Source organism: Denticeps clupeoides, chromosome 15 (assembly GCF_900700375.1).
Source record: "Denticeps clupeoides chromosome 15, fDenClu1.1, whole genome shotgun sequence".
Taxonomy (NCBI): Eukaryota; Metazoa; Chordata; class Actinopteri; order Clupeiformes; family Denticipitidae; genus Denticeps; species Denticeps clupeoides.
The window spans coordinates 7,064,756-7,089,225 of NC_041721.1; the positions used below are offsets into that span (position 1 = coordinate 7,064,756).

Consider the following 24,470-nt stretch of genomic DNA (forward strand, 5'->3'; position numbering starts at 1 on the left):
CAGGGAGCTGAAAACCTCTTCCTCTGCGCAACAGTAAACCGCACTTTTTACGCTTTGAACCCGATTTGTGGACGGGCCGAGCGACCTACCAAAACAAACAATATGTCATATTGTGCATTGTTTCTGTGCGTTTCACGGTCTTATCGTGGCGGCCTTGAACGTAAGACGTGTCCTTTGTTTGCCTTTTTCCCAGTTTTCCGGCTTTTTCCGGGTTTTCCAAACCCCCGTTGGTGCCACCGACTCATCCCATATGTCGGATCGTAGGACTCGGCGAGGCCTTTGGCCTCGCCTCGATTTTCGGGTCGCTAGCTTCAGCGGTTAGCCTCAGGGAGCCAAAAACGTGTTCCCGGCACGATAGTAAACGGTACTTTTTACACATTTTAACCCGATTTGTGGACGGGCCGTACGACCTACCAAAACGACCTACCTTCGGCCTGACCACTCCGTTGTTTCTTTACGTTTGACGGTCTTCGCGTGGCGGTCTTTAACGTAAGACATGTTCTTCTTTGCCATTCTTAGCACAATAATAAATGGTCATGCTGACAGACCCAATAATAAAAATAGAACCAGTTTGGCGTGCGAAGAAACTTAGCAAAACTATTCTAAGAGGGAAAAAAAAAAAGGAAAACCAACTTCACCCTTGTTGATAATCGCGTTTCTAACTATCCCACTTGCTTCCTGGTGGCTAGGCTTCACTTAGGGTTAGCGGCCTTCCACTCTCCAACGCAACTTCAGAACGGGCAACAAAACTTTCTCCAGTCGAGGCTGAGCACTGTGATAGGACGGCGAATCTTTTGGATTCCCTTACGCTCTATTCTAAGAGTATTTCCCAAGACTATGCGGACAGAACGTTCTCTTCATACACTACTATACTTCTTCCCGCCAGGCGCACCCAAACTTGCATGGCCATTCACAGTTCTTTCCATTCAGGGCTACAACCCTCCAGCCAAAAAAAGTGTGCCCTGGCTCTGAGGGAGGTACGTTACTTGGGGCGTGTTTTGGGGAGTGGGGTGATCAGTCCACAAAGGGACAAGGTGGATGCCCTCCAGGACTGTCCAAGTCCACAGACCAAGAAGTTGTTGCATTCATCCGTCCATCATATGCCTTCTGAGCCGTACCTCTTACAGACCTGACTTAAGAGGTCTGGTACCAACCAGATTCAGTGTGGTGAGCTACTTACCCTACGGGGGCTTTAAGCTGCGGACCAGTGTTGCAGAGCCCATACTCTCAAAGACACTTTACAGTGCAGACTGACGTCTCTGTGGTTGGGCTGGGGTCAGTCCTCCTTTACGGGGAATGGGCTGAGCAGAGGCCTGTGGCTTACATAAGCCGCAAGCTCTTTCCATGTGAGACCAGGTACTTGGCGAGTGAGCTAGAGTACCTGGCAGTAAAATGGGCTTTGGACTTATTAAAATATTACCTGTTGGGGCGAGAGTTCGCACTAGAGACTGACCACATAGCTTTACAGTGGTTGGGGAAGATGAAAGACTCCAATGCCAGTGTGACCAAGTGGTAAGCAGGGCAGGTAAGCAAAACCTGGTTGCGGAGTTCCTGTCGTCAACCCAGTGACGAGTCTTTAGAGAGGGGAGGAAATGTAAAAAGTGTAGGGCTGCAACTAATGATTATTTTAATAATCGATTAATCTGTCGATTATTATTTTTTGATTAATCGTAGAATCGGATTTAAAAAAAAACAAAACAAGAAAAGCATTCATTTCCAACCCTTTATTAAAAAACAGAACCAAAATCTTTAGAAAGTGCATAAACATGTTGCTCCTTGAGCTGTTATAATAATAATAAAATAAAATACAAATTGACTAACACAAAAAACATACACATGTATGCTTTACATCTGCCAAATATAGACTTTTTTTTTTTTTAAAGTGCCACCTGAGCTGCCAGAACGATAAATATAAAAAAAACAAAGAACAATACAAATCAGAAAATTTAACAGGATTTGTTTGTATGTCAGAACTTGTTCTCTACACTACACTGCAGATGCACACACTCGCAGACACACACACTCACAAACTCTTACACTGACACACACACTGCAAAAAATGCTTTTCTAACTTAGTAGTTTTGTCCTGATTTCAGTCCAAATCTCTAAAAAATCTTAAATCAAGATACATTTACTAGACACATGAAATAGCATAAGAAATGATGTCTTGTTTTCTGATAAAACATCTCAAAATTAAGTGATTGTTTAAACAAGCAAAATTGTCTGCCAATGGGGTAAGAAAACTAATCTTAATGAGATATAATCTCAAACAGAAGATTTAAGCATCACTTAATTTTCTCTTGCCATTTTTCTTGTCTAGTAATCTTGATTTAAGATTTTTAGATATTTGGACTGGAAAAGAGACAAAATTACTAGGTAAAAAAAGCTTTTTGTGCAGTGTAGCTATACATGACAACAGATTGAAAAATGAATGGTCCAAAAAAGGCTAGTGAATAAAAACATGTCTTTAGTCTTTTAATGCAAAGTAACTATAGCACCCCTGCTTTACTACTGTTATTAACGTGCTAACGCTAACTTGTCATGCCTGTCAAGCTGGATGACGGGTAAACATTTACATTTACAGCATTTATCAGACGCCCTTATCCAGAGCGACAATCAGTAGTTACGGGGACAGTCCCCCTGGAGCAACTTAGGGTTAAATGTCTTGCTCAGGGACACAATAGGCGAGTCGTCCACGCGGAGACGCAGAGACCAGTCCGAACGCTGTTTCATCCCCCCTCCACACCTGTAGGTGGCGCTGTAAGTCCCCGTCTAGTTCTCCTCCGCGGCGAGTTAAACACCAGCACCAGGGACATTACGTTCCTCACTTCAAAATGGAACAAAAGTAGGATTCTGTAGCGACTTCCCCTGCTGCTCAACTCCCTTCCTCCTCATCAAACACACGTTTCAGGTGCTGGATCATTGCCGTGGTGCTCCCGTGCCGTGCCATGTTGCTTTTGCATATTTTCGCGCAGATTTCTCTGCCTCCGCCATGTATCTGTCCTCTACCTCCGCTTGTTTTTTTTTTTTTTGTTTTTTTGCTCCGCGCTGTCTATGAGGCGGCAAACTCTGCTAGTATCTGTGCGCGAGAGAGAACGAGTGTGTTCACTCCGCTCCGCGCTCAAATAAAGTTTTTTTTTTTATAATCAAACGTCTCCGCGTTGTGCGACATAACGAATCGATTAGGAAATTCGTTGCCAACTTTTTTAGTAATCGATTTTTATCGATTCAATCGATTCGTTGTTGTTCCTAGTGTAATGTAAACAAAAAAAGGGTGGTAGTAGCCTAGTGGGTAACACACTGGCCTATGAACCAGAAGACCCAGGTTCAAATCCCACATACTACCATTGTGTCCCTGAGCAAGACACTTAACCCTAAGCTGCTCCAGGGGGGGACTGTCCCTGTAACTACTGATTGTAAGTCGCTCTGGATAAGGGCGTCTGATAAATGCTGGAAATGTAAATGTAAATGTAAAAAAAAAAGAAAGGGTCCACTTAAACATTTCAAGTGATGCACAACTGCACCTAAAGCCAAAGTATTCTGAGAAAATGTTAGCGTCAACCACAGTCCATGTTAGCGTCAACCACAGTCCAGTTCTTAATATCTGTGTCACTTTAGATTGTAGGGTTTTCATAGAATGTCATTAGTATCACCAGATTTTTGTCTCTTTGAACATATTAAGAAATCTCTATACCCGTTGAGGCTAATTCTAAATTACCATGCTGCCCTCATCACGTGTGCCCGTTTATTCCTCTGCGCAAATACTTTGTCAGCTTGCCTTTATGTCCATTGAAGTAGTACGCCCTTTTAAAAATCTCTATCCAAGATTTTGTCTTCCTTGAGTATAGATTAGGATAATTTAAGGCTTTACTGCGCTGAACTTGATGCACACTGGACATGGGTCTTACCATCCTTTTCAATCCGTGGCCCCAGTTTAATACCTGCTTGTGCCACAAAAGCAAATGACAGACAATATGCATTTTGCACACATACACGTGCCACAGCCAGACACGATTAGTTTGGCCATCAGCCAATACGTTTTCCAATGGGACGTTTGACTTGGTTCCAACTGGTATAGCTTTATATGTATTTTTTGGTATCTCTCTGTGACTGGCAGACATAGATTTTCAGAAAGATACACCGTACGCCTCTATCACCTCGTCACCATTATGTTTGACCAGTTCTGAACTCCCAGGTATTCTTCTTCTACCAGCAATAAAGCACATCTGTCAAAAGTCTGTTTTTTTCCCCCATTTGGCTAAACTATGCATTGACTGGGTTTTTTAAAACATATCTGCATCCACCTTTTCTGCAAGTAGTAGCTTTGTAACAGGGTTCTTGTTGACTTGCTAAGCTTGCAAAAAGTAGTTTAGAACTGTAACAAATGGTGGGTATTCTATATCTTTTCGCCCCTTTCCCTTAGTTTTGGCTCTGTTTGTTGCCTTTTCTTTATTATGTTTTACTTTATTATAAAATCTTAGCTTTGTGCATTCTCATTGTTTTTCCTTTTGAATGCCACTGTAAGGCATTACATGGCCCATTTGTCCTGTTTATCCCTGTTTTGTTGAATTTCATCATTGTGTTTAGATTTTTTTTTTATTATCATACTCATATAGCATGTATTGTACTGTAAAATGGGATTTCTTTTAAGTTGATGTTGGTCGTATGATCCGTGTGTATCCATTGTTTTAAATAATTTCTATGTGAATTACTTGAAAAAGAAAGTATAATGTCAAATAAATAAATAAAATTAAGGTTCCCTATGGAAAAGCGCACCCTGGGAGAATGGTGCCTTTATAGGCCAGTTTGGGACAGGGGAAAAGTGTGTTGGATGTAGGGGTTCAAGTGTTTGTCTTCTGTGTTTATTTTGGATTATAAAAGAGTGAATTGTGAATATGTGTATATGTGTTTATACTTATACATTGAGTTTTAGATTTGACCTGATTGATGATAACCTGCCTTTCCCCCCTACCATATTGAGCTCAGCCAGTTAGGAGGTGATTGTGGGATGTATTTAGGGGGACAGAGTAGTAATCCGGAGCTTTTATGTGTCAAGGTTAGGTTGGTGTTTCAGTAACTAGGTAGCATTAGTGTAGTAGCTTGCTGTGATTTTTTTTCTTTGGTACATGTACTGATGTCTATGATGGCTGGTTATGTTACTGGTTTTCTACAGGGACCTCTTTTTATGATCTTTAACGTATATGGTGTAAGTGCGGAGTGAAGACAGGATGGGTACATTCCTGCCTAACACTGCACTGTTTCAGTCAGTGTAAGAGGCTCTTCGTCCTGAACCCCATTTCTGTTGTCCGACTGCTCTGCATTTAGAACTTCCGCGGTGTTGCTGCTTGTACTAAACTGCGTTGTGTCAGTCAGTGTCAGAGGCTCTTCGTCCTGGACCCCATTTCTGTTGTCCGACTGCTCTGCATTTAGAACTTCCGCGGTGTTGCTGCTTGTACTAAACTGCGTTGTGTCAGTCAGTGTCAGAGGCTCTTCGTCCTGGACCCCATTTCTGTTGTCCGACTGCTCTGCATTTAGAACTTCCGCGGTGTTGCAGCTTGTACTAAACACCATTGTGTCAGTCTGTGTTAGAGGCTCTACATCCTGAACCTCATTTCCGTTGTCCGACTGCTCTGCATCTTGAACTTCCGTGGAGTCACTGCTTGTACTAAGCTGTTCTGTTTTTATCTGAATTAGATCTGCTAATCCTCTTGTCTGCTTTTCCTCTTGTTTTCTACACTTAGTTTTGTGCATGTAGTAACCAGCCAATCCGGTAACAACTATAGCACCAATACCAATCAGCCCTTTGTGCCTGATAGTAATTGTCTTCATCTTATTCAATAGCTTTGCTGCCTTTCGTCTGTACATCTTCAAAGAATATTTAGAAACATCAATGATTTTTAAATAACTTCTGTTCTTCTTTATCAAAAATGTTCATTGTTTAATATTTGTATTAAAGAATGAAATATTCTTGCCAATCAATTTTGTTTCCATGCTAACTCTGTAGCCAGTCGGTCATGTTTATGCAGTTTACCTAGCACAATTCCTGCCAGTCAGTCGTGTTTAGTTATGCTGGCTGTGTACGCTGTTGAAGCTTTACCTCCTTTGTAATGCGATAGGACAGGGAATCTTTCGGATTCCCTTACGCTCTATTCTAAGAGTATTTTCCCAAGACTATGTGGACAAAAAGGCTTGGCCAATCGCTGAGCGTCAATGACAACGTCCCCACAGCGTACACCTAAAACGTTTTCCCAATAAAAGCCAACAACACTATAAAAACCCTAATTACAAATTATTTGTGTCCTCCGCATAAGCTTTAGGTATTTTATTCTGTCAGTGTTAGCATAGTATGCTAATTTAAGAACGTAGCCTGAACCGACATTGCGATAGTCAAGTCAAAGTCATCTTTATTGTCATCTCACTATATACAAGTACAGAGATAGACGAGATTGCGAAGCTTTGGAGAAAGTTGTGCTACTCTTACACCATATGAGAAAGTATTGAAAAGTATTGTAGAGTCGACAGCCAATAGGGATGGGTTCGTTTGCATTTGCCCACCAACCGAGGCGTTCGGGGAGAGGTTGGCTCACGGTCTGGGTGAAATCATGTTCTGTATAAGGTTGGAGGTTCGAACAGGGGTGTACTGTGATCCTATGTGAATGCTTCCCTCAACTCTCCTGACTCCTGACTCCCTCACTACAGTATGAAAAGAAGGTTTGGTGATATTTCAAAAATATCAATATACTTTCCCATAACAAATTATTAGATTTATTAAAAGTCTTTTTTTTTCTATTTTTTTATCATTTTCTGATATTGGCAGACTGAAACCAAAGACACCACAGATAATAAAACGTTTATTAACATAATAGTCATGTGACTATCACTGCTTTTGTCAGCTCCGTTTTCAGCCATGTTGCTCTTTGCTAGCTTTACACTGTGAACCGCGTGCCAATGCTTCCTCAGCAGCCCAGACATCCCGCCATGCAAAGACAATCACAACCTGTGGTCTAAGTTGAAATGCCTTTTGTTTTCGTTCTTGTGGCTCTTTCTCTCTCAAGTTATGAACAGGCAACACGCGCAGTGATCCCTTTCACGTCAGTCCTAATCATAAAAACCGCAAGGTTCAAGCAGAAACTTAGTTCAGTCATGGCACAATTTGCTGTTTATTCAAAAGAATGCATAAAGAGATGTGTTTATTCGTGTGTCCATTGCTGGGCCAAGCCACATAAAGCATTGTGAAAAAGGCATTGTTCCTGTGGTACATCATAGCTGCTTGTTGGTGTGTTCGTGTGGCCGGTGCACATTTTCTTAACTTATTCCTGTGTCCGCAAGAACTTACAGCCAAACAGCATTTAAAAATAATTATTAACAATTACAAAGTAACAATTTTAGTTTATTTTTAGAGATTGTTCAAATCTAGCTGAACAAATCTCAGATTTGTTCAGCATGTTCTATTCATCAGCATGTGGAACTCATAAAAGCTCACACGCACTATGCATCGGCCAAATTGATACAAATTTAGTACTTTTCAGGAAGTGATGCTAGCAGGGCTGTTAAAAAACACCAAACAGTCAAAATTCTACTATGAGAGAAAAAAAAAACCCCTGAGAACCTGCTGATGAAATGGCACCTAAAACATTCTGGCCAACTTTACTGAAGTTGGGTGTGATGTGTTGTAGCACCTAAAACCTTCAGAATAAAGCCAGGCACCCAAAATATGCCTCTGTTGCAACTATCATGTCATCAGATTTGTTCCTTGAGATGAATAACACTTCACTGAAACAATAAGTGTGAGGTCCAGCTCTCATAAATAAATCATTGAAAACAAACATAGCAGGGGAATAAAACTTGTGTTGAGTTTGACTTCATATATACATTTTTTTTCAGGCTGCAGATACAATTTCAGAATATCAACATGTCATGTGTACATCAGTCTCTATGCAAAAGGGCTTGCAAGTCTTGAGGAAGTGAACTGATGATACTCTGGATGGAAAGCTCAAGCTTCTCCAACAGCTCTGCCCGCATACCCAACTGATGGCGTCGAGCCTGGATCTGTGGGGAGAGATGCTGGTAAGTTGGACTATGTAGTTCTGTGCTATACTATAACCTACACTGCTCAAAAAATACATAAATAAAGGGAACACTTAAACAACACAATGTAACTCAAAGTCAATCACACGTGTGTGAAATCAAACTGTCCACTTAGAAAGCAACACTGATTAATAATCAATTTCAAAAGCTGTCGTGCAAATGGAAGAGACAATATGTAGAATTTATAGGCAAGCAGCAAGACGTCCAATAAAGCATGTCTCCATGTGCTCGCCAGAGGAAGCCTGACTGAAATTAGGTACAGAGATGAGATCCTCAAAACCCTGGTGAGATGCTGGTGTGGTTGGCCCTGGTTTCCTCCTAATGCAAGACAATGCTAGACCTCATGTGGCTGGAGTGCGTCAGCTTTTCCTTCAAGAAGAAGGCATTGATGTTATGGACTGGCCCGCATGTTCGCCAGACCTGAATCCAGTTGAGCACATCTAGGACAGCATGTCTTGCCATCCACTAACTCCATGTTGCACCACAAACTGTCCAGGAGTTGGTGCATGCTTCAGTCCAGGTCTGGGAGGAGATCCCTCAGGAGACCATCCACCACCTCATCAGGAGCATGCCCAGGCATTGTAGGGACGTCATACAAACACGTGGTGGCCACACACACTACTGAGCCTCATTTAGACTTGTTTTAAGGACATTACATCAAAGGTAGATCAGCCTGTAGTGTATTTTTCCACTTTAATTTTGAACGAAACCACCATGGGTTGATAAATGTGATTTCCATTGATAATTTTTGTATGATTTTGTTGTACGCACAGTCAACTATGTAAAGAACAATGTATTTAATAAGGGTGTCCTATTTTTGTGTTCCCTTTTTTGAGCAGTGTAGCTTAACTGAATTCACACACGTGCATGTGTTTTCTCACCAGTTTCTCTCGTAGTTTCAGAATAAGGTCAACAATCTCTACCTCTGACTTGTCTCTAGTCCAGGATAGCAGGTCCTGAAACACACAATATATAAATATAATTTTTTTTGTTTTGTCTTTTTCTCTAGTATATCTAGTATTTGTATTAACATTATACAACTTCAAATGAGAACAGACTTATGTACAATATAGACATACAGAGGTTTCCTAATACAAAGAGCAGTTAACTTAATCTGCCAGCTTCCTTATTCTTGACAAAGGTTGAGAAAAATTTGTCATGTTATAGAGAATATCTTAATATTCCCCTTCATAGTGTAGTAAACACGTGAGGGTCAAAATCAGTCTGTCCCAATCGGAGTGCTGGGGGCTTGGTCATGAGGCGCTGGAGAGTTTGGAAATGGGCAAACATAAGCAGGCACAGGGATAATACAATAGGTGATATCCGGGATATCCGGACACACAAACTGGTATCGGGGTGCTCAGGCTCAAGGGAGAATGGGATGTAATTAAAGTTTGTGTGTGTGTGTAAATGCAGACGTCCCAATACGTTTGGCAAAAGGTATTGGGTGCTTAGTTTGTTTCTACTCTCCAAGATACATTTACGGCATTTATCAGACGCCCTCATCCAGAGCAACTTAGGGTTAAGTGTCTTGCTCAGGGACACAATGTTAGGAAGTGGGATTTGCACCTGGGTCTTCTGGTTCATAGGCGAGTGTGTTACCCACTAGGCTACTACCACCTTCAAGAAACTGATAACTGTTTAGTGGACATGCCCCAAGTGCTATATACATTGCTATGAAATTGTGCCTCTAAAGGTCATCCCACAACCCCTTTGTGGATAAGATTAGACACCCTTGCTCTAGGGGGTTTAATAGTTTATGGCATGAATTTGTGTTTTTTTTCACGTACCGCATCACAAATGACCTGCAGATGCAGTGACTCCACTTTCTGTGTCATCTCTCTGTGTCTAAGCCGATACCATCCATCAAAATTCACCGACCTGAAGAAGCGCCTGCACACAATTGCCACACAACATTAAGTGTTTTGCTGTAAGTAATAATTGGTAAAGTACTCAATCTGAATCTTTAATATCATACTAAGGGTCTCAGAGAGGTGTTTTACCACAGTTTTGTTTTTATAAATCCTGAACTGGACATTACAGGAACACCACAAAGAGCTTAAAGTTTGTATATCCTGTTAAGCAACAAAAATTTTAATTAGGAATTTTACCCCATAAATTTGTGAAAATGTTTAGGTCATCAGGGGTCCTTAGGTGAAATATGTAGTACTTCATATTAAACAAGGGCATTCCATTTAAATTGTATATTTGCTTGCTTTTGTGATTTCATAGAAAAAGTTACACACATTAATCCAAAAAAAAACCAAAAAAAAAAAAAAAAAAAAAACTGCTTCTTCCCTTCCACCCACTAGTACATATTTAAGCACAGTTAAAATATGTAAAACATATACGACATGGTCATATCTTCAAATAAATATGCACTGATCTAACCATAGGAATAAATCCTTCAGACTGTAAAAATGAAGGTTGGAAATTGCAAGTGAACCCCGAGTGAACAACTTTTTTCAAAGCTCATTGGGAGCTTTCAATTCAATGTTCAGAGGTGTGGCCTAGAACTACTTTTATAAAACACAACGAGAAGTTTGAGTTTGAGCTTTTTACAAGATGCAGTAATCAAGAACTGTTAATTTACATAAGACTAGAAAGTCACCAAGACCTTAGGCAGTATGAGGTAAGTTTTATTGTACCTACTCTGCCTAGAAATGGGCATCCTTTCCTAAAATGACCCTAAGAGCATAACACAAAGTCAATGCGTGACAGCAAACAAACTTAGGTGACTTAGAACATCTTATTACTTTTTTTTTTTACAACCAAGTCATGCAGAACACCAGCCGATTCCAAGCGGGTTCGCATAGTTTTTACTTTCAATGTGCAAACATTACCACTGCTATGTATTTCAACCAAATATGTTTTGACTGCTGTGCACACCCCCATCTCAAATACCCCCTAATAAAAGCGAATATAACTGCTGACATTCTCCTTTTGTTACTGATTTGTATATTTTTCCTCACTTAATAAGCAACTTGTGGAGTATATATGTGTGTGACTTACCTGTATAAGCCGAGCCAATCACCTTTCAACACTGAGGTCAGCTGAGGACCTGCATGCTCCAGGGTGGCAATGAACTCCTCCTGGTTAAACGGGCTGATAGGAGGAGGTGTCTGCATAAAGGGTAAACCCACGCCCCATGAAATTACCATAACTCCATGTTTCAAATAGAATTACATTCATTCACTATTAACTGAAAGAAATAAAAAAAACTCACCTTCCATGGGCTAATAGAACGCTGCAGAGGCATGAGACTCACCAAGTAACGCTCCTGTGTAACAAACGCAGCCTAAGCTTAATAACCACACTCATTTTTTTTCGCTTACAACAGTAAAGCCTCGTGTGAAACACACCAGTGGGATAATGAAGCTCTGGGTCAGCTCTAACAGATATCGCCTCAAGATGGCACTCTGCACCTCAGAGGGCCGCTTCCGCTGAATTCCCTGAGAGGAACAGACAGCGCTTCCATGAGAAGAACATGGAACGCTTGGGGCAAAACATGTTGTCTGGTGTGCTGAGGTGCTCTGGTGGCACTCAAGTAGACTTAGTTGTAGCCTATGGCATACTGTTCGAGCACCTACCTTTAGCAAGCGTCTGACCAGAGCTTTATCTTTGTGCAGAAATGTCTTGTAGGCTGTGTAGACACCTGAGAATACACTCAAACCTCATTCTTAAGGAACACATATTCATGAGGCAAAACACACACACACACACACTCGTACACTTTTCCTAGGCACTGATGCAAGTGCTAGGCCAGTGAGAACCAGCTAGAACCTTTAGTGGCCAGTGGACTACACAAAGCACCAATGGCGAAACACATTTATCCCTTCAGTAGGCCACACAACCCGTATGCATTTTGGTTTCTAAAGCTGCCTTGTTTACATTGACCACCTCTCATAAAGTTCAAAACCAGTATTGTGTTTGTGCCGGTTTGGGGACAATATCTTGTGGAAGAATGTGGCACAACATCATATCAGCACTAGTGCAGTGGAAAAAGGGGCAACAGCCATCGTGGTTAGCTGTTTTTTTGTTGTTTTTTTACCGGGTTTGGCATCTAAAGTCTTCAGTTTGGCCAGTTTCTTCATTTTCAGCTGTTTGGGCAAATCCACTGAAACCAGAAGAAACGTCATTAAATTACTGTTTGTACAAAGTACAAATTTGACATGGATTCTTTAGTCCAAGGGCATATTCGATTTTTCATCATTCTAAAAGGACAAGGTGATCAATCAAGATGCAATTTCATTATGCATATCCATATCATTATGCACTGATAACAAAGATATCTCATTAATTACTCTATGAATTAGCCAGCATATTTAACATTCATTAACCAGAAAAAGCAACACCTCCATCCGGTAATGGAGATTTAATGAAAATGCAGAGATCGGTTGGTCTGGTTGATCCTGAAACTGATTTCACCAGCTGCAACATTAAAACTTCCTCCAACAAACCTCTCAAGATATTAGCAGCAGACCCTGTGAGCGAGGTTGGATGAGGTTCGCGTTTCAAGAACATCCTACCAGTGCTCCATCAGGTCTGGAGATTTTGGAATTAATACTTTCAACTAGAACGTTGTTATGATCTGCTTGTCGCTCGGAACATTACACTTGCCCTTTTCCTGCTGCCAGTACAACTGTTTCCTTATTATTAAATTGCTTCCTTATATATCCTGTCATGACAGATGTCGTAGTTGAAAGTATTTAACTACTCACTTCACATGTTTGAATGATGTAAATTAATATTGTTATTGGACAAAAGCACTCACCTGACATCTTCAGCTCTCCTAACCGAATTACATGAGGCCAGCACTGAAATGTCTTCAGGAAGAAGGGGTTGGTCACACCAAGAATCACACTTGGTCTGCAGATAAACAATAAATGCACATCCTCAAAATCAACTTTGCCACACCGTGTGTGGCTGTGCGTTCGGTGTGTATTTGGTGAGTACTCACGGTGCCTGTGTTCTGGTAGTGTACTCTTTAAACTCGCTGTCATGGATGGTGAAGTACGGACGGAAATCACAGCAGTATTTGAGAGGAGCGACAGAGCTAGAAGAGATGGAATGCGTGACGTGGGTCATACTGCCGCACTGATTCCTGCAAACTGACACACGTACCTCACAAGGGCCAATACGGTCTCTGAGCAAACAGCTGGCGAGGGTGCCATGACAACCACAGGTTCACCGAGCAACATCAGTTCCCAGAGCATCTGCACATGAACCAACATGGACTGGAAACACCTGAGATGAGGTCAAAGGTCATGAACATGTCAACAGTAATGCTGTAACAATACTGTAATAGTAAAGCAATGCGGCAATATAAAAAAAAAAACAATTGATGAATGTCAGGATTGAGTAAAGTATGCCAAGTACTTACTGAAAAAAATCCTGTTCATGACACGATGGAAGCACCAGGGGAGCTGGACGTAAACTCTGATAAACCAAGATAATCACACTAAAGACCACACAAATACACACAACTAGACAGTAATGGAGATATTAGGCTCCACACAGTGACGTTAGCCAGTTCTAATTACATGAAAAACATGTAATTTATCCAAAAAATGTGGCATATATAAAACTGTTCATAACCATATAACATATTTATAGTTTTGTATATTATCATAAAGTACATTTTGAAATAATTTTTTGCATAGCAATTGAATTTAAAAGCCAGCTTATAACCTGTCCGGTATGCAATTTTGAGCAGTCGTACATTTTAAAAGAACTTTAAGGAAAAGTTTTCAAATAAACTTGGTGGGAGCCCATGAGTAAAAATAACGTAAAATCTCCCCAACATCGATGGCATGTTCTACTCTCATCACACGGAGTGCTACACCCAGCACTATCCACGCTCACATTTGCATCAAGCCTTGTTTTCTCTTGTTGTGACCACACAGCTACATAGGAGGACAATCGATGATTACAATTTTTGTTTTGTCACGTAAAAGGTTTTCACCGCCCTGGGAGAGGAAAACTGTTTCCCTTTAACAATCTGCTCACCTCTTCAGGGTTAAGCTGGACTGGACTGCCTCCCAGTTTGTCATCCTTTGATGGAATCCTCACCTGAACACAAAAAAAAAGGATAAAGTCAAAGAAAGGTCAAGCAGCTTCAACAACAAACAAGACCTCTGTGAGTATGTAATGCATGTCTATGGTGCTGATTCTATGGTGTTAATAACAACTATTTTTGCAAAAAATCCCTATGGAATTTCCTAGGGCTGCCCACCCCTGAATTTATTTCTTAATTAAAAGGTCAGATACAGCAGATTCTCCAGCCGATCTGCTGCTTGGTACGGTGATATTGATTGAGCATGGCTATACAATGTTATTATAAAATGACTTTCATACACAGAGCAAGCTCTGCAAGTTACCTAGTGCAAACGCCAGCCAGCCAGTCAGGTTATGCAGACTTGGCAATATTCTAACCACTTCCAAAGGGCCGAGGAGACAAGGCCAGTTCAACAACTGAGCTCTTCACTTAACATGTGCGTTGCAGTCAGACTGCAGGTCACACTGACAGAAAACATATACACACACACACTCTCTCAATACATTTACACATTACACTAAGAAAGAAACCTAAAGTATTGTTAAAAGAAATAGCAAAACTCACCTTAATGACTTCACCCATACATGGTAGGAGGAGTGTGTGTCCTGGTGTGGGAGTTGGCCACTTGTCTATCTCATGGCAAACTGACAGACACATATAATTTAGTTATTAACAGGCTCACGTGACAGTTCATATTCAGGCCACTTCATTTCTACACCACATTTAGCAGGTGCTGGAAGGAAAATTGCTAAAATTACCCAACAAATCTCTTCCCCCTTCACTATCATGAAGAGGGTGTAAAAGTCTATACTGGTTCTCAAAAAATTGATTGTACGGCTGCAATATTGCGTGCGTTTGGGTCCTTTCCCTCACCTTCCTCCAGACAGGGCTCCAGCTTGAAATATTCGGGGGCAATGACCTGCAGGACCGACTGAAACAGCCGAACAAGGGGCAACCTGGAGACCAGCACTACAGACTGGAAAGAGGGAGACATTAAGAGTTTTCATCCAATTAAACATGCAAATCACACTAGAAAAATCACTCTCTTTTACCCTCTTTTAATGGGGATCTAACTGAACATGAACGCTAGAATTGTGTTTTGGGAGCTATGCCAGTAAAGGACATGTCCTGTCAGATCCTTTGCACTGAAACATCATTTATATTTTTAAAAATGGGCAATCAATCTGCATCCCTATAAATAAATTAATTAGTCTCCTCTGGGATGCGTGGGACATAATGAACCTTGCGACGTGATGTGCGTCCTCACCTTCTGAAAGTACCCGCGCTTCACGGTGTCATCCTTCACTTGCCTGAAGTACACGTAACCATACAGGTGAGACTGATCTTTCTGTACCGAGAGTGGGAGAGAATGTTATAAAGTCTTTCCATTATGAAAACTGAAAAATTAGCATTTTTCATAGCTAGGACCAGAAATCTGCATATCGAACATTAACTGATAGAGAACTGTGATGCCGTGAGGATGAATACTAGATGATTGGAGAGTGGTCCACACTCGCCTGCATGGTCACAGGAGCATCTCTGTTGTAGGCGTCACTGTCCTCAAACCACACCCCCCGGGGGCCACGCCCAACGGACTGGCGCAGGCGGAAGCTGAACTGAGTGTCCCCAAGAGCCCCTGCGGATCGAACAGGGGAGTCGATAAACAAAAATGTTCCTTCGCTGCAGGATCTCGGTACACAAAACCTGGTCAGAGGTTGGGACGCGCCCTACCGGAGTAAGAATCCGGGAAGGAGAGGTAGCAAATGCTGCTTTTCTGCGGGGAAAAAAAAAATAAACACACAAGGAAACGTGTAGAGCACGTCGGGGTATGACGCATGCGCAGTGCTCCTCACCTCCTTCTCGGTCAGCTTCACGTCCTGAGGATAAACGGCCTGCAACAGACAACAGGGTCACCTGACCACACGCACCCCCTCGGCCACGCGTCTGTGTGACGGCGTGTGCGTGTCGCCCACTTACTTCCAGCGCCTGTCCGAGTTCCAGGTCGAAGGTGACGACGCACACGCATTCCAGCCAGGCGGAGAACCGGGCCCACGGGGGCTCCGAGCCCTCCTCCGAAGGCCCACGCCGACTGTCCGCTCGGCACAAAGGGTCCATCGCGGCGGCCGAGTCCACCACGAAACACGGGGGTTATAAATCCGCCGCGGCGGAGCGCCGCTGTGTCCTCCGGGCCCGCATCTTACGCGCTGAGCGACGTCGGCCGGGCGCCGCGGCGTGACCCGAGCGAAGCATGACAGCGCCGTGCGTCCCGGGTCTCCCTCCGCGGGCTCTGCTGCCGCCTGCGGCGGAGACCGGAAGTGTCCCGCAGGGTCGCCCGTGTGGACGTCACCGCTGCGCCGAGACGACGCGTTTATATCATTCTGCAAAAACTTACCGCTCTATTACAATTTATTAGGGTTTTTTTTTTTTTTTTCTGTAGACGTCACTTCATATTAACACTGAGCAAGCATTATTTTTTTAATGTGCTGTTGGGGTCATTTTGGCTGGGCGCACTCATCTTGGCACAGCAAACCCTCTCCGTTTGTAGATTTTTGCTGTAGACTGGTGAATTAATTAAAAATAATTTAATTTGCTACACTGTCCAGCTTTATGTTAACCAGCCAGCGTTTGGAGAGGCATAGGCCACATAGACGTATTCTCGTTTAAAGCTAATTGAAAAAGTTTGAGTGAATTTTATCAGGGTAAGTAACTACTTTTCTTAACACCGGACCTCCATCAGCTTTGTTGAGGTCATTATGGGCTCATGGGTTCACATACTTTTCCCACCTGCGATACTAGCTGTTTATGGTCAGTACTTTTTAAGGGACTTTTTACATCACATTTGACAAATTGTCACTTTAAAAAGGGTTCACATATTTTACTCGCAACTGTACACAGAAGTCTAAATTTCCTAATTCCCGTCTCACAGACAGACACACACACACAGTTATCCTAATTTTTTTTTTCTTTATTTAGCAGTACAGAAATCATGTGAGCCTTGCTGAATCAGCATCAGAAACACAAGTGCCTCTGGCTCGAGTCAGGTCGGTACTGTAAGAGATGTTTGGTCCATCAAGCTCATGGGGAGACAGTCTCGGTCCTCACCTCCTCCTTCGGCTCAGCCTCAACCCCTGAGTTTCCCCCTGCGTGTTGTCAGCCGCTGGAGTTTAAGCAGAACGTCAGCGGACGAGGACACGGCTGCCTGACCCTGATCTTACCCAACGAACATCAGACAATAAACCAATGCGGACACACAGCAACCCAACACATACCATACAGGAAGAGTGCCCCCAGCCACGGGCATCCCCTAAACAACACACACACATGTACACACACACACACACACACACACAATTTCTATGGCAGTATGGTTCGTGCTGTCAGCTAATCATATGTTGTCAATTTGAGGAGCTTTCACTAAGACACTACAGGACTGTGGAATTCCTGTGGTAACATATTGTAAACACTCTGTTTACTGCCTGTGTCAAGTTCTCACACACACACACACACACACACACACACACACACCCTCTTCCCGCCTCCACACATCTTACACTGTACAGGTGACACAAATGACAAAGAATACTGCTGACTTGGAGCAATTTGTACAATCCGGTGGAGGAAGAGAAAGTTACACACATCCTACCCCTCTTTCCCGGCTAGGCATGTCTCAGAGCCAGCTGTGCATCGGTGGCTGGTTTTTTTTTTTTTTGTTTTTTTGGTAGGCTCTGGGCTCCCCAAAAGAAGCGAAGCTGATGAACATGGTTTAACACACAAACCCCACCCCAACCAGACAACCCCTCCCCCCCGTAACCCCCCTTCATTCACTCCCCCCGGCGTATGCTAATTTATAACTGAATATCTGAACATCCGTTAAGGGCGTAACATTTACTTGGATCATCCGCTAGCCCACTGTGATTTCGGTTTATTCTGTAAGATTACACTTGTGAGAAAAACAGATTCTCGGCCCGCCTCCCCCCTACTGGTCAGCAGCATCGCCAAAGATGTCGTTTTTCTTGCGCTCCATCTCGGCGAAGTCAAATTCAGTGCCTGTCATGCGGCGGTAGATGTCTTTGATGTCATCGCAGGTGGTTTCAAAGTGGGTGGTTGCATCATAAGAGCGGGAGATGAAGATCTGTGTACAAGGAACACAGTGAACTTTCCAAGAAAAACTAGTTAAATTAATTTAAGGGAAATAGTATACACATACATATCTAAATATATATATATAGTATATATACACACACACAGTCAATATTTGGTAAAGGTTTACACTTTCAAATAATTTTGCATAATCAGAATCTTACAAAGTCATTTCCCTGAAGTAGGTTCTGATCTGAGTGGTGATTTAAATTACTTTTCACTAGAAGTGGGGAAAAAAAGTGCCAGTATTCTCTTGTGCACTGGTTAGCATATGTAAAATACTAAGAAATAGTACTGGAACAACACAAACTTATTTATTATGAACATTGTTAAAAAGTAGCAGTTGTGTGGCTGCTGCACATAAACACTGCAGCTTGTGGAATCAATTTGTGGTTTTATTTTTCTGATCGAAAGCCAGGCAATGATTATAGTGATATGTTCCTTGGACAACTAGCATTGAAATTAGGTTTTGCTCCTTCTACTACTGATAATTCAAACTAGCAAACGAAATGTGTCCTCTGCTTTTAACCATCACCCTGAGTGAGCAGTGGGCAGCCATGACAGGCGACCGGGGAGCAGTATGTGGGGACGGTGCTTTGCTCGGTGGCACCTCAGTGATTACGGGTCCACTTCCTTACCCGCTAGGCCAACACTGCCCTCTATCTATCTACATAGATATATAGCGCATATATATATCATGACTAGTCTGGTGACTTGTAAGTGCCCCCTGCAGTTCAAACCAAACATTGCAGAAATCATAGAAAAGTAGAGAAATAAGTTTAAAGACTTTGTCATTGCACAATCATACTTAGTACAACAACATTGAGGTCCTGCCCACCATCCCCCAGTGCAAAACTATTTAATAGTTATAGTACCAAGTAGATTAATTACTATTCAATACATTTACATCCCTACTTTACCAGTTGTCAAGACAAATCTCACCTGGCTCTCGGCTCCTACGTCTGTTGGTGCGTACAGATCACTGATGCTGACAAACCTGGACGAAATGGCACACACACAGCTCATCAATTCTTCATTGTTGACCCTTTCCACATAGTGCTGCGTACTGAAAATCTCAGCTAATTATATGCCTGAGCAGAGCACTGGTTTTAAAAAGGTTTTTGATGTATTTTTAGCTTCCATAACTGGAGAGATGCCTGCAGCAGCTGCCGATATACAAAATTATTTTGGATGGGTTCAAGGATTGCACATGCACACTATGTTAAGGAGATAAGAGAAGCAGCTCACTTCTGCACCACTGGCTCCAGCAGGTCAAGTGCAGGCTTGATTTCCTTCTCCGGGTCGCTAGTCTCCACTGTCGTGCTCACAATGGCAATGTATTTTCCCTGCGCCGCCACGTTATGTGCATATGAAATCATACACACGTAGATGTCTGCACACAGGAACACGCAGAGATAAACTCATGAAGCCACTGAACTGACATTGACATGTACTGCTAAGTGTGAGTGAGAGGTTGTTCACTTCCTGTCCACTCACCATGTTTCCTGTTAACTTGGTTCTGAGGGATGATGATCTGGCAGGAGTTGGCATCGCCCGTATTTTTTATGGGATGGTTCATTATGCAGATCATCCTGATCACCTGACCCACTTTATTTGCACGATCCATTATGTAGGAAGGGTCACAAATCAGCTGCTTACAACGTGCAATCTGAGGGAAAAACACACACACAAACATGTTTTAGGCTGCATGCATTTCCTGCATGATTCTATGAGTGTGGGGAGTTTATTCAGAACAATTGAAAAAATATCAGAATATATTTTTACCAGGTTGTGTTATTTTTATATATATATATATGCGTGTGTGTGTCTGAATAGCCTTGAATGATTAATAAATATTATATATTTAAAAAGGACTTCTTATAAAATAAGCCCTTGAAAACATCATATTGTGAACCTAAAAAGAAGTATATGTTTTGGTATGTTCTATCATTCAAACACCAGATCAAATGCATACCTACTCGACACACTGGTGCATTCTGTATTAGGGTCAAAGAGCCGGCAAGCAGCACATAGCAAATGAATTCAGAGTTATGATTTATTCTGAATAGGGTGTCAGTGAAGTCAGCTGACAGACTTCAACCATAAGAATTTTACAAAGCTCAGCAGCCTGTAAAACAGGTTTCCCAGCAAGCCTTCAGAATGTTAAGGTAGTCAGTTTCAATCAAGGATTCATTGGAACTACTGTAATGAGAAATTAGTTAAAAAATAAGTCCAACATAAATCTGCTTTGGCGGCAAGCTGTGTCTGTTGGAAAAAACGGGGGAAAAAAAAAAAAAAAAAAAAGGTTCACACCGAGTCCTGACCACAACAGGGGAAGAGGAAGAAAAGGGTCCTAGCATGCATCATGCAGAGAATGACTGCTCGTATTTACAATAGGAATGGAGAAGTCACCAGTACACTGTATAAACGAGTGAATGTTTATAGTGTGTGTTATTAGGTCGGTGTTCGTTCACTAACCTCTCCCTCTGACTTGACCCCCACAACTTTTCCATTTTCCATGACAATTTCCTCAATGGGCTTATTCAGCATGTAGGTCCCTCCATAAATAGCACTGAGCCTGGTGATGGAGAGAGAGTGTGCATTGAATAACGCTATATTGGTTGAGTCCTGTGCAATAACTGCTTCTTGCGAGAATGAGAAAGGCGTGTGTGAGGGGCGATCCTGACCTGGCGAAGCCCTGAGGCAGCTCTCCCAAGCCATAAAGGGGGTACAGGTATGGGCTCTTCCCATAACGGGCCAGAGACTCACTATACAGTTTGATGCGGTTTATGGTCTCTATGCAGGGTTGGTCAAGGTAGCTGAGGAGGAGACGATAGAAATGAAATAGTAAACGAGAGAATTCTGCGACACATAAGAACACTGTTGATTCCATGATACAAAGTCCTACGATACGTTCATATGAGAAAAACTGAGAAAGAAAAAAAAGGTACAATTTCTAATGGCCACTTCGTTGAAACAGATGAAAAATAATATATATTCTATGTGTTTTAACATCACTGCAGTGAAAACTGGCTTCAGTTTTGTTTTCCTATAAAACCTTTAAGAGTGATATGCTGATAATGGGCACAGCATATTAATAATGTATCAGTGTATAATTTTGATTCACTGCTGTATCAATGTTTTAGTCCTACAAATGTCAAACTCACTCATCAGTTCGGTACAGTGCCAGGGCGTGTCCAGTGAAATCAATAACGTCCTGTCCAAGGTCAAACTTTTTGTAGACATCGCGCATCGTGGTTTTTTTGGGGTCGACTCCCTCCATTGTCTTTGGGTCATTCTCATCAAAATTGGCCACAAACACCAGAAACTTCCGGAAACGCCTCTTCTCAAAGAGTCCCATGAGACCTGCATTGTAATTGTAAATTGAATCATCCAACTGAACAGATGAACACAAAAAATAAATAAATATCTGATCTTGTTTTGCATGGCCATGAATTTCAAACATTTCCAAATATGAAAATGGGTCCAAACAGCCATGAAGTTATGGTAAAATGGGTAAGACACCCACCTATAAAACTAGGTGACCAGAAAGTTCCAGGTTCAAACCCGGTTCAAATCCCAAGCCACTGAGGTGCCACTGAGCAAAGCACCGTCCCCACACACTGCTCTGCACCTGTCATGGCTCCTCACTGCTCACCAAGGGTGATGGTTAATTTCATTTTTTACTTTTTTTTGGTTTAATATATATTTAAACTCATTAACTTTATTTTTTGCTGTACGACAGGTACATTGGTTGAATGTTTGTTGATTGTAAAATGACAAATTTATAAACATTTAAAAAAATATATAATTTGAATCATTTTAAATTTTAACAGGCTGATTGTGATCATAGTTTTAATTTAAATATTTTTTTCACTTTTAGTAGTGGCAGGTGACAACAGCATAGAGTAATATGGTAATATTCTGCAACAGAGCAATTATCTAAACAGATGCATTCATACTGCTGCTGTTCTTATACAATATTCTCACTGCGACCTGAAAAAGTTCACACAGCACAGATGACAGGCTAAATGTCAGATTTATTTTAATTGTGGTTTTGACACCCTGTGTTCCCATATATTTCCAAGTACATCAACAGGAGCTGCGGCCCTAATTGCAGTGTATTACTATACAATGATATTCTATTGTATTTATTGTGTTGGGACAGATCAGGTATCAGGTACTTACTGGACGCCAGGGCCTCTGTCTCTGTGGACGGCACCTTGTAGATGCTGCCCTTCTTATAGACAAAGCTGCCTTCGATCACCTTGAAGTCCAGGTAACGCGTCACCTGAGTGATCAGCAGCATCCGGACCAGCTGACCTGAAGAAACAGCATAACATCACAAAACAATCAATACGACAATTCTGAAATCTGTCTGTCCAAAAGAAACTACTTACAGTTACTTAACACTCTGGCCTTTTTTGACATTAACACGAGGCACAACATTGTTACAAATGCCAAATTGGCTAAAGTAGTTCAATTTAAAAATTCAATTACACCATTCCTTAATTAATTTTTCAGAAAATACCTAATAACTAATGGACTTAAATGTGTTACCATTGGCCATGAGAAACTTTGGGATGAGATCAACGTTCCAGTCCCTCCCTTTCCCCATGGACTCCGGTGGGCTGCCTGGCAGGCTGAACCGCTTGAAGAGCTATGAGCACAATGAAACAGAAAATGGCAATTAGGAAGTTCTTTTTTTTTTTTTTTCCACCGTAATAACGTATATTGTATGCGTGCATGTGCTTACATCCTCAAGAGGCGTGATGGAGGCACTCTCTCCTCCGTAATAAGAGTTGCGGTCCATGTGCAAAACCTTCTTCCCCTTCACCGACATGATGCCTGACAGGATGCATTCCTATTGGTCAGAGGAACAGGATGATGAGGGCTTTCAAGGACCACAGAAAGCACGCATTTCACTTCAGGTCCCTAGGGAAGGTTCTCAAATCAAACACCAGCATGTACAGGAACGTGCAGAGGCGAGGGAAGTGAGACTCCGTCTCTCTCACACAGCCAAGTTCAGCTCACCTCGGGGAATATTTTCCCCGGTGCTTCAACAGAAGTGCAACTTCCTGCTTTCACTTCCCCGCTGCTGCGTTGTAAACACGTGTAGACACACGGGGTCCACGTCCACTACAATCTTCTACCCACCAACACCCCTCAAACTTCCAACAACAACGCATCTTTTTAGCAAAAGCAGCCGTCGAAGGCAGAGCGCCCCAAAACACGACCTTCTGCATTCAATCCGCAGCATGGGCCGCTTTCAGCAGCCTCTGGCGCGTAGAATCACGACCTGTTCCAAGAGATGCAGGACAAGCAGACTAAACAGCGGCTCCCACCCTGTGGCCATCAGGGCACTAAATGTCACTTAATCCATCGTTCCACCTCCAAGTCAATTTCTTTTTCATGTGCAATAAGGTTTGAACATCACCCTTTCATTTAAATGGTGTATTTTGTATTCTTTTCTGACTCTGATTAGAAGGCATTTCAACGCGAGGAGCTCGTCATGTGACCTCAGGCGGAAGAGACCCGGGTCCAGAGCTTTTACAGTGTGGCCGTGTGACACACACACACACACACACCCTGTAAGCAGTCTTCACACGGACTCGAACGTCGAACCCGGAGGCGGAGATATGAGCCCCACATCCCGCGTCCGGGAAAAAAAAAAAACCGGACCGAGCGTTTTAACGTTCCGGCGCCACCCCACCACCGACCCAGAAACCGCGAGTCCTTCGACACCCGCGTACCACCCCGTTCAGCGGCGACAACTGGCGGCGCTTCCCGTCCGAAGCCGCGACGCGGCGGGGCGGGCGAGAGAAAATCTCCGCGGCCTGCTGAGGAGCTCGGCGCGCCCGCAGGCGCGGCTGTGGGTTTCACGCTCGATACGCGTCGGCGAAGTCGAGGACGTCGCGCCAAGTACCGTCAGGCCGGTGCCCAGCACGATGACGTCGTATTCTTCATTCATTTTCCCCGAAAGACCGCCGCTCCCGTTCGGCTCGAGCTGAAGAAAATGGAGGCTGTGGCGGATCTGCGCGCACGGGCCTGCTCCGGTCTGCTGCGCGACGTCAAGGGGCGGGGCCAGGTCACGCAGGAAAGGGGCGGGGCCAGACCGCGCAGAAAAGGGGCGGGCGACGCAGACTTGCGGCTCTAAGCTTTTCCTGCGTATTACATTTACAGC

General features: G+C 42.8%; 2 protein-coding genes across 3 annotated transcripts; both read right to left on the reverse strand.

The window, feature by feature from the left end:
- Window positions 1-6,836: 6,836 nt before the first annotated feature.
- Window positions 6,837-16,444, reverse strand: dennd6b (DENN/MADD domain containing 6B). Of its 2 annotated transcripts, XM_028955489.1 has the most exons (20): window positions 16,124-16,444; window positions 16,000-16,038; window positions 15,878-15,920; window positions 15,664-15,782; window positions 15,414-15,494; window positions 15,020-15,122; window positions 14,711-14,790; window positions 14,098-14,160; window positions 13,472-13,527; window positions 13,213-13,335; window positions 13,049-13,144; window positions 12,863-12,957; window positions 12,140-12,205; window positions 11,679-11,743; window positions 11,451-11,540; window positions 11,315-11,368; window positions 11,101-11,210; window positions 9,879-9,981; window positions 8,970-9,044; window positions 6,837-8,049 (listed from the first exon to the last, which is right to left on the reverse strand). In XM_028955489.1, exons 1-20 carry the CDS (start codon window positions 16,259-16,261, stop codon window positions 7,927-7,929), a joined length of 1,722 nt encoding a protein of 573 aa, XP_028811322.1. In that variant the 5' UTR covers window positions 16,262-16,444; the 3' UTR covers window positions 6,837-7,926. The 2 variants fall into 2 exon arrangements, with proteins under 2 accessions (XP_028811322.1, XP_028811321.1); XM_028955488.1 differs by having other exon boundaries at window positions 11,451-11,743.
- A 646-nt stretch (window positions 16,445-17,090) lies between these two features.
- Window positions 17,091-24,369, reverse strand: gdi2 (GDP dissociation inhibitor 2). The gene is made up of 11 exons (XM_028955076.1): window positions 24,213-24,369; window positions 23,043-23,150; window positions 22,847-22,946; window positions 22,475-22,609; window positions 21,454-21,652; window positions 20,974-21,105; window positions 20,765-20,864; window positions 19,784-19,955; window positions 19,535-19,679; window positions 19,229-19,283; window positions 17,091-18,278 (listed from the first exon to the last, which is right to left on the reverse strand). Exons 1-11 carry the CDS (start codon window positions 24,255-24,257, stop codon window positions 18,123-18,125), a joined length of 1,347 nt encoding a protein of 448 aa, XP_028810909.1. The 5' UTR covers window positions 24,258-24,369; the 3' UTR covers window positions 17,091-18,122.
- Between the last annotated feature and the right edge of the window lie 101 nt (window positions 24,370-24,470).